The following is a 10,947-nucleotide window of genomic DNA, read 5'->3' on the forward strand; positions in this document are numbered from 1 at the left end:
GTTGGACAACAAAACTACTTTCTTGAATGGTGACTTACTTGAGGAGGTATATGTATCTCAACCTTGTGGTTTTGTACAAAAGGGACAGAAAAGCAAAGTATGCAAGTTGAAGAAAGCCTTACTTGGCCTTAAGCAAGCTCCTAGGGCTTGGTATGAAAAGATTCATGCATACTTGGTTGTGCATGGTTTCTACAACAGTCCTACTGAGAGTACGCTCTATGTCTAGAGGACTCACGATAGTTCCTTGGTCATCATCTTGCATGTTGATGACATGCTGCTCGCAAGCCCTGATGAGGAACAGATTTTAGCTCTCAAAGCTAAATTGTATTCATCATTTGAGATGTCATATCTTGGGCCAATTGCATTTTTACTTGGGCATTCAATGCTTATAAAGTGACGATGGTATAGTCAAAAAATAGTCAAAGTACATACAAAGACTGCTTAAACAGTTTAATCTTGAGGATTATAAGCATGTGTCTGCACTAATTGAGACGAGTGCCAAGCTTGGCATTCAAGATTCTAGAGAGCCTTTTGATCAAACGCTATATCAACAAGCTATTGGTTGCTTGGTTTATTTATGCAATACGAGGCCAGACATTCAGTTCATGGTCTCTCAGTTGAGCATGTTTATGCATAGCCCAAGCTTCAAGCATTGGCAAGCTGTCAAGCAGGTGTTTCGCTACTTACATGCCACTCTAACACCTTGGATTGTTCTATCCCGAGGAAAGGGAGAGGGGGAGGGTAATTCACAGTTGCAAGCCTTTACAGGTTCACATTGGGCTGGATGTTACAACATGCGAGTGTCCACTAACGGCTTTTGCTTTCGTCTTGGTGAATCGTGTATATCATGGCTCAACAAGAAACAACCAACAATGGCCACTTTCAAGTGTGAAACTACATAAAGAGCATCATCTGGCTTAGATGCCTTATAGCTGATTTGGTTGTTGGATAGTCATGCTCCACTACCATCTTCACTACCAATCAAAGCACACTGGCAATTGCGAAGAACCCAATGTTTCATGCTCGCACTAAGCACATCAAGGTGCATTGTCATTGTGTCAAGGAAAAACTCTCTGTAATGGAGATCAACTTGGTTTATGTGCCTACACATGACAACATGGTAGATTTGTTCACAAAGGCTCTTCCTCGTGAAAAGTTCCAAGCTTTCCGAAAAGCTTTGTTCACAAAGGCTCTTCCTCATGAAAAGTTTGAAGCTTTCCAAAAAGGTTTGGGATTGTTGCCTTTTGGGGATTGATCAACCGTCCCTATACATGCTCACATCGTCGCTCCAAACGGATTTGTTGACACCTATGTCATATGGGGAGTGGTGCGAAAACTAGGACATGTAGAGGCATTTTTCATTTATGGGGTTCACATATTACTGTGCTTTTGCACATTATCAAGTACATTGTGTTTTGTACCTCTCCTGTACTCTCACGACTATGGCTTTGTGTGTGTGTGTGTGTGTGTGTGTGTGTGTGTGTGTGTGTGTGTGGGTGGACTCTTGTACTTGGCTGCAACCGCTACTGCCAACAATTCCTTGCTTGGCAAATGGATCCGATTGCAATGACTCTGATCCAGTGCCATACCTTAAGCAGGACAGGATCTAATGAGCCAGATATACATAAGCTTATAGCCGTATGTGATGTACATTTCCTTTACCTAAAACAATATTTTCTCCTCGCATTTTTTTAAAATAACATTTTAGTGGTAAGAGGCTATTTGACAACACAGTACACAACACATGAGATTTGGACAAAACCGGAATACTCGTGATACCACGCATACAGCAGCACTCTGGCAATTGCATAAGAAAACAATAGCCACTCCGTTAAGGGCCTGCCGATGCCCTTGCTCGTGTGGCTATCACACCATGCTGTCCAAAAGGGGCCATGAGTTCAAACCCCAACACGTAATGTATAATATCAGAACCAATCAGCTAATCAAGAAAACCAAAATCCTAAGGAAGCATGTCAGAGGCTTAAAAGTTGGAGCTATAGCAGTAAGCATGTTTGAAGTCTTTCTCATATTTACAATCTTAGAAACCAGGTAATTGTACAAAATCTTCCATGACAATCACCGCCGCGGCTCTATCTTGGATTTACCCTCAAAAAACTCCCCAAGCATCCCTTCCAACTCTTCAGGGGAGAACCTTACATATTTATGAGGGTTCTTACCACCCTCCATCAAAGACCTGCAGCACAACAGATCTATTAGGATCATTTCCATACTAACAATTCAAGCCCATCAAGGAGTCCAGAGTATGGGAGCTCACCCAAAACGTTTCAAAAAGGAGCGATAAGCTGGTAAAAGCACTTCTGCAACAGCCAGACGCAGAGACTCACGAAGCTCAACATCTGGTACAAACCACTGTGATTGCCGCTGATACAGCTCATCAAATTGGATATTGAAAGACTTGAATCTGCACAAGCGAAAACCCCACATTGCATACGGATTAAAGTGGTGATCTTGTGTGCTACAAAATCAATCTCTCTCTCTCTCTCTCTCAAGCCAAGCACATGAAGCAAAAATTGTATAGCTGTTTCTTCAAGAAAGCTTTTGTCAAAGTCCCTAGACAAAAGCTTTTGGACAAGAAAGGAAGGGTAGAAATGTAGCAACGTTGGAGTTAAGCAAGGGTGCTCTCTCTCCTCAACATTGTTTGGGCTGTACACAGACCAACGCATTGTTGACCACGGGTGCGAGCACAGCTTACTAGCAGGCACCTTAGTGTCTATATTCTTGTATGCTGAGAATGTAGTACTCAATGCCCCACCTAGGAAGATCTTCAGAAACACCCAGAGGCTCTTTCACCCTTTTGTGAAAAGGCTGAAATGAAAGTCAACCTCTCCAAAACCAAGATAATGGTGTCTCGACACTCGTCAAAGATGGCTACATCAGAATGCCTTCACATACAATGGACAGGATATAGAAATATGTATATCGCACACATATCTAGGGATTCAAATAACCGGGCCAATGTTTTGCATGGGGCCAGCCAGAGATGCCAAGATATTGCATGGGGCCAGCCAGAGATGCCAAGATATGCAAAGGCTATGCCTCCCTCTCAACGATTGAACAACAATGCTTCAAATTTCACTTTTAAGATGTTTTCAGCAAGATGATTATTTGATGCCTAAGTTTTCCCCGTTCTCATGTATGGAGCAGTTGTATGGTCACCAGGTAATAGGTCACAAGATTGAGCTAAAACTGACAGTACAAATAAGTATATGCTCTTATGCATGATTAGAGCTAAGCATTTCGACCACTTGGCATCATTGTGGCTGAATTTGGAGCCATCCCAAAAGAAGTGGAAGATGCCTTTCCAATGGTCGCCTTAATTTGGGGTCACAGATCCCATCTATCCTTTTCACAATTCACCAGGTGCCCCCCTTCCACTACAGTCTTGACAGCTCTGGATGGGCAGGATTTACAAACAGATTTTAAAAATGACCTAATGTGACATTGGACAAACAGAACATGGGGTTCATCACATCTGGGCAAAAAGATGCATGCATACAAAGACAGGTTCCTTTAGCTAGATGAGTACGGCCTCATTGTACTCCATAATATATAAAGATACATATGCCACACCTTTCAAGGATGCAGCTTGGGCAACTCAAAGTAAATTCATGCCAAACATATGTCGAACATATGTCGAACCAAAGGAGGAGAGTGGCAGGCGTAATTATACAAAGAGAGAGACAACTATATAAGGTATGTCAGATGAGGAAAGCGGAGACACGAGCATTTTCTCTTCCAATGCCCCTTCTTGTACTACAAAATCCACACAAGAAACTATAGATGCATTGAGGCGGCAAGAGGTTCACTCTCACATCCAGATCAGAGGAGGGTAGTTATAATGCTCTTAGAGATGCATTTACTTAGGAGGACAAATCAGGGGAAAAAAGAGGAGACCCAGACAAACTAAGAGGAGAAGTGAAAGAGCATAAGGGAGGGATGTTACAACATCACATGAAGGGTTATGTTTGATGTGGATGTTACTAACCCACACTAGCCTAGAGAAGCATTCCCAGAAAAACTAGAAGGAGAAGTGAAACAGAGTTCTTTAAGCCTGAAGATTGAGCATCAGTGTTACGCAGGAGATAGAGTCAGATGATTCGACCACAATGAGGCTACAAGGATGTACCACAATCAGGGGAGAAAGAGGAGACCTAGACAACCTAGGAGGAAAAGTGAAACAGAGTTCTTTGAGCCTCAAGATTGAGTATCAGTGTTACGCAGAAGATAGAGTCAGATGATTCGACCACAATGATGCGACAAGGAGGCACCACTAGCGGCCAGGACCACATAGAGCAGAGAACAAGGAGAGGCATGCACACACCCATCAGATGAGCCCACCCTCTCTTTAAGAGACAGAGACACTCAGACTACTCTGCCCACAGAAACTAGGGAAGAGGGCTCATCCTATCCTTCTACCAAAGAACCTTGTCTGCCCAGCCCACCCACAATGACAACACAATGATAGATACTAGATAGTTTTCCATCACATAATAATTATCTCTAGTTTTTCTTTACTTTTATTATGGTTTGTTTTGAGAAAGCAGTGGAGTTGCCCCCTCAAGTCAATTGGTCTTTCCCACCTCTGCCCCCCTTCTTCTACACCCGCCCTTTTTTCAGCAGCAATTTTATCTGGATTTAAGTCGGCCGCCCACTTTTTTTTTTTATTGGCTTTATGGCTTCTTCTGCCGCAGCCAATCTTTCGTCACCCCACTGGCCAGGAGAATCATCAATTTTTCACAAGACGAGCTCACGTCTCTTCAGCACGACATTGACCTTGAGGTCCAGACCACCCTTGTTGCGAGAGTTTATGGTTCCCACCCTTCTCGTTTGCAGGCCCATGAATGGCTTCTAGCAGCTCTCCCTTCGGAGCTGATTGTGCACTTCCAGGATACTCGTTTGCTTGGTCGAGGATTCTTCCAGGTGGAGTTTCATTCTTTAGAAGCTACTTCTTAGGTTTTGGCTGGCAGCCCCTTCCCTCTTGGTCCTAGGAAGATTTTCTTCTTTCAGTACCAGGTGTGCTTTGATCCAGTGGCGGAGGATCAGCGCCTTACCCCGGTCTCACTACCGTTCCCCTTTCTTCCTCGTCAACCACGAGATCTGGTCGTTCCTACTTTGAGTCCTTATGAGGATTGTCTCTTGGAACATTCAGGGTCTTGGGGGTTTTTTTCCGTATCGGCAAAAACAAATTGTAAAAACCCAGCTTCATTGTGCAGTCACAGGTGGACCTATGAATGTATTGCTCTTGCAAGAGCATAAACTAGATGCTAGCCAGTGTGGGAGATCAGGCAAGCTTCTCTCGGGACACACTTTTTGGTCACCAGTTGTTGGTACCAAGGGTGGTGTCTGTATCTCTGTTTCAGCTTTGATATTGCCTTGCATCATTGGACATGGTGTCATTTTGCCTGCGAGAGCGCAATGGATCCTTCTTATGCAAGGTACTACACGCATTGGTATTCTCAACCTCTATGCTCCTAACCATAAAGGTGAGAGGATTGCCTTTTGGAAATCTCTCACTACACTGATGCCTCTTGCCGACCATTGGATTATTGGTGGGGATTTTAACATGGTTGAGATGCCAACGGATAAAAGAGGTGGACATGAGGGCTTGGTGCATCCTCTTGAAAGAGCGTCTTGGGAGAGGTTTATACTCTCCATTCATGGTAAAGATTGTTCGCATGAGGAAGACATTTTGAGGAGTCCATCCACTCTTCTTTATTCATGGTCTAACAAGAGAAGAGATACAGGATGTATTTATGCACGGTTAGACAGATTTTATGTGGATGATTGGGTGCTTGACAGAGGTGGGCATACTTTTATTGCTACAGGTACCTCTAAATCGGATCATTGCCCAATGGTTTTATGTATTAGAGATCCGAATTTCCATGGATCAGCGCCCCATGTACGCATCCCTGATCGTATGCTTGATATTTGGAGATCTCATGATTTCTCAACAACTTTGTGGGTTCCCAAGGATTCTCCACTAGCTAGCACCTAATTCTTCCAGTACAAGATGAAAACAGTAACAAAACATATGCTGAAATCGGTGTTCCTTAACAGAACAAGAGAGCTTTCCCAACTTGAAGCACATGTACGACAGCCATGGACAGCCCACAGCATTCCCACATCAGCCCGGGACAGCCTTGTAAGATTATTTCCAATCCTCCAAACCCAGAGAGCCAAAACAACCAGCCTCAAGGGGCTGTACCAGCAGTCGACCAGCCCTCAAAGCTTCCAGCAGGAGTCAGCCAGCAATCTTTTCATGCCAGATGGAGTCAGCCAGCACATAGGAAACAGTCCTCAAGTCGACCAGCCGTCTGGCTCCACCAGGAGAAGTCAACCAGCACCTTTGAGGCCTGATAGCAACCGGTCAGCACAAGGGAAAGCTGAGATCCAGTCAAGCAGCACACGAGGGTTTTGATCGCAACAGCCAACAGCTTATGCTCTCCAAAACAGGTCGACCAGCTCCCACCAACCACGTAGAAAGCATGCAACCAGCCCTAACTCCACTTCACCTCCAGTAATAGAGCTTCTCCGCCAGAAATATCTAATCGTGTGCTTTTTAGGTCCACAGGGAGGCACCTACAAGCAATCAGCCCATATTATGTCCAGTGCCTGTCCTTTGGCCGCCACATGTATTAAAATAGTCCTGCCCAGTGTGTACAACTTATAAACTTGCCCGGTCACTTATAAGTGAGTGTGGACCTACATCAATAAATGTTAGCATGTGAAAACATAACGCTATAAATTGAGTTTTCAGGAGCACTTGCCACCTGTAAAACACATGTAGACCACCGATCAGTCCAAAACAAGTGTGCACATGCTTGTCTCTGGCCCCATGGACAACACAGGTAGTCGCTTTCTTTTGTGGAAAGATCCTCATTCACACCTTGGTTCCACCCAGTGCATAAAACATTGGTCCATACAGGTGAAGGGACCAAATGGTGACACAACATCCGATCCTGCAGCTCTACAAGGGCTGCATGGGTGGTCCTCGAGACCATGTTCCAATCCCGTAATGAAGCACGAGTCATGTACGTGATGCAAGAGGAGCTAGACAACATGATCATGAATGAGGGTGATTCCATGGCAGATCACCTTACCAAGGTAACACACTTAAAAGAACAAATGTTGAATATAGATGAGGTAGTTGATAACAGAAAACTGGTCACCACCATTCTTAGTTTCTTAACTGAGTGAGTCCTACCAGAGTTTTCATACTTCTCTGAATCTCTCTATAAGAGGAGGGGGCAATCCTATATGCTTTGAGGAGCTGGTTGGATTACTTCTCCACGAGGAGAAGACAAGGAAGAACAAATCTAAAGGTGATCCAAGCAGAGGAGACCAAGCCTTCTTCTCTAGCAACAAAGGCAAAGTCGACCCGTCACAAGGTGACACCAAGAAAAAGAAAGAAAAGTGTCATTACTACCACAAGCCAGGGCACTACATCGAAGAGTGTCGGAAGAGACTTGCAAAGCAAAAAGTTTATGAAGACTCTACAAACTCTGCAACTTCTACCTCCAACGACAAGAAGCAGCACCCAAAAGAAAAAGCAAACCCAGTTAATGATGACTAGGCTTTCTAGCCACATTATCACTATGGGAGAGAATGTTACATATTAATAGTGATTAATGTAGGAATAAACAAGTGCTAGGTGGTTGTGTAAACTAGCACTGTATTATGTGAAAGCTTAGGCTTTAAATAAAGCGGTTCCAATGTGTGTGAACAACCGGTAGTGTGTATGAGTTCTTTTGCTTCTTAGAAGGATATTATGTAAGCAGTGTGCTGTGGCAAAGTGACACCTATTAGGGACACTTAGCATCATGTTTGGTATATGGCATGTGTGGTGGCAACTTATGCTTCATCTTTGTAAAGAGGAGTCTCTCATGTAAAAGGACCTATTTCTATAATGCAATTATGCTTTCCACAACTCAAGTGTGATCCCCTTAATCTCATTTGTTAATGTGTTGAAGATCCTGCTTCTCATTATCACTGTCTCTCACCTATCAGTAGTACACTTGCCTCCTGCACCGAATCATCACTTGCCATTACAAGTTTCTCATATTACCTTTGGGACTCACAAATGCTCCTCCTACTTTCCCAACAAATAATGAATGATCTCTTTCGGAATTACTTGGGGAAGTTCGTTGGGATATTCTTAGATGATATTTTAGTTTATAGTCATACCCTCGAGGAGCATGTTGAGCATCTCAGTGAAGTCTTGGAGATTCTAAGACAAGTGACTGTATGCTAAACTCTTTAAGTGAGTTCTTTTGTAAGGATCTCACATACCTAGGTCATCGGCAGCAACACCACGGGCTGGTACAATAGGTACAAAATCTGGAACAATAGGACATGGGCTGGTACTACAAGTACAATTGCTAGTAGAACAAGTACATCAACGATACAGCAAGTACAAAGACTAGTACAACAAGTACAATGACTAGTACATCAAGTATAATGGTTGGTATAGCAAGTACAAAGACTAGTACATCAAGTATAATGGTTGGTATAGCAAGTACAATGGCTAGTACACCTGATAAAGCAAGAAAAGCTATAGAGGTAGAGTATCCTTTTGTAGAGTAAAGTGTAGTGTAGAGACTCTCCAAAGAGTGTTGTAGACAAGACTGCATGCAGCCAACATGATAGGCTAGTTCGCAACATTAGAGCCTGCTCAAATGAACAGAGAGAGCTCCAATTTATAGATTTGAGGCTTTTGAGCTAGAAAGTAAAAGCTATAATGACAAGTGGAGAGCTGAGGTGACAAGTGTGAGGTCACTTGTTTCACTTTGATCCATTGTCACACTACATGTCCCAATTTAAGTAATGGTTTTTCCCATAACCTTCATCTCTAAAAATATCTCAACTCATAGACCTTCCGTCAAAGGTGCTTCTGCAAGTCCACCCATTGTCTTAGCTTGCAGACGTAATGACACAAACGGAATATCCATTGGAGGTTGTCCAAAAATAGTAGCCCTACTAGATTTTAGGAGTCTGTACCTTTGTATTCCACGGTCCACCTTACTAGAAATGTATGTCAGCACCATGTAGAAACAAGTTCCAAAAATGTATGTCAACACCATGTAGAAACATGTTCCAATGCTCGATCTCTCCCAAATCCTCAAGAGCTCGCCATATATTCACTTGACACTTGAGCTCCAATGTCCATTTCTATGTCCAAGAAACCATCTCGGGCACCTAGACCAAGCTTCGAGCGCTTATCTTTTATACTGGATAATCCCCCATTCCCAAAGCTTGTTCCTTATTGCATAATTGGGCATCTTGGAATCCACAAGATCCCTTTTCACATTGGAAATATCCTGCTAGTGACAACGTTCACAGATTATTTGGACATATCTATGTAGCACTCTCTAGTCCAGATTTCAAGGTTATGGTTTCTTGTGATATACTGAGGATTTGAAATTTGAGCCCACCTCTCCACCAAGGATTTTTCGGCCAGTGTGTCGAAATGGTGTGCAAGTGGTAAGAGTTTGGACTTGTGTTGGCACTAAACTCAAGTGGTACTATTCCAAAGTCTATACAATAGATTGGGTGAATTCTCTTTTCTCTCTCTGTGTTTTCAGTTTGTGCATCTTGATTAACATTAATTGCAGCACATAACCAGCACACTTCCACATTAGCATGAGCATTGTGCTTATCTATATACAATATATTGAGGCTGTGCATGCTGAAAACTAATGTGACATGATACCACAAGAAGCTTTGAGTGAAAAAAGAAGCCAAGATCTAGTTCTCAAGGTTATTCTCAACCCAAAATGCTTCCTGATTGGCTCAACCATAAAACCTGTTACACATTTCTTATCTGATGGTGGAAGGACCAGATTTGTTTGAGTGTAGAATCATACATCAGTGCGCATGTCAAATAAATTGATACAAGAAACCACCAAAAAATCATTTGTCATTTAGCCAAATAAATAGTCTAACAGGAGGCTAACCTTTCTTTCAGCAATGCCCTAGAAACTCCAGTGCTCATGCTACCATCATTCCCGAGACCACCGCTACCTGAAGACGTCAACCCTTGGACCGAAAGGCTTTGTAGAACCTAAAGGTAGACATATTTTCATGTTAGAAACCAATCCCCTGAAAAATGAAAAATGAATCTGACTTAGAAGTTTCATTTTAATTTCATAAATGTGTGTAGTATACATGTTACTAAATCTAATCATATACAAAACAAAAGAACCACTTTATTAAGTACACATAAAAGGTTGAGGAGCCAACTAAAACCCTCCCCCAACCAAAAGCATATGTTTATATACCCACATGTGCATGGGCCCTTTTTTTTTTGTGTGTGTGTGTGTACGTGCATATGTATACGTATGTATGTGCAGATGTATATGTGTATGTGTGTATTGTTTAGGCATCCTTCGATCAATTTATTTTAGGTATATATACACATACATGCATACATACATACACTTATACACATACATAGATACATATCCACGCACGTACATACATACTTTCAGTCTCTTCCAGAGACTTAATTTCATTAAAGTTCTGATTATCAATTCTTCTAGAACAATTACATGGATATATACAGATATGACTTGCTAAACTGATATTGATATCTCACCTTGGCCCATGCAACACGTTTATAATTCTGTGCATGTTGCTGCACTATGCGGCGATGTCGTTGTACCCAATCCTCTCCTAGCACATCCTTCGCCTCAGACCTACGTCACATATCAACTGCATATAAATAATTGAAAAGATAGGCATATCAAAAAAAAACTAAACCAAGCATATCTTATCACATGTTTAAGAAAAGGATTTCAGCTGCTAATGAAGGCAAAACAAAAGTACAAGCAAACTCACTAATAGAAGGTTTAGATTAAGTAGAAAATTTGCTAACCTTCGGACAGATTTGACCATGTAATGTATATTATTCATTAAAAAAACATGAGC

At 42.4% G+C, this 10,947-nt stretch overlaps 1 protein-coding gene across 1 annotated transcript in view; it reads right to left on the bottom strand.

Annotated features, from left to right (window-relative positions):
• Window positions 1-1,750: 1,750 nt before the first annotated feature.
• The window catches only part of LOC147639348 (exocyst complex component EXO70A1-like), a 44,049-nt gene continuing 34,852 nt past the window's right edge, over window positions 1,751-10,947 (bottom strand). Inside the window, exons 8-12 of the mRNA XM_086790287.1 lie at window positions 10,895-10,947; window positions 10,616-10,715; window positions 9,975-10,081; window positions 2,276-2,422; window positions 1,751-2,194 (exon numbers count right to left, since the gene is read on the bottom strand). The exon at window positions 10,895-10,947 is cut by the window's right edge and continues 148 nt beyond it. Of these exons, the coding sequence (XP_086646413.1) occupies window positions 2,077-2,194; window positions 2,276-2,422; window positions 9,975-10,081; window positions 10,616-10,715; window positions 10,895-10,947 (525 nt within the window). The 3' untranslated portion in view covers window positions 1,751-2,076. The remainder of the gene's footprint in view (window positions 2,195-2,275; window positions 2,423-9,974; window positions 10,082-10,615; window positions 10,716-10,894) is intronic.

This window comes from Cibotium barometz, chromosome 4 (assembly GCF_041138505.1).
Source record: "Cibotium barometz isolate CiBa-2024 chromosome 4, ASM4113850v1, whole genome shotgun sequence".
NCBI classification, from domain to species: domain Eukaryota; kingdom Viridiplantae; phylum Streptophyta; class Polypodiopsida; order Cyatheales; family Cibotiaceae; genus Cibotium; species Cibotium barometz.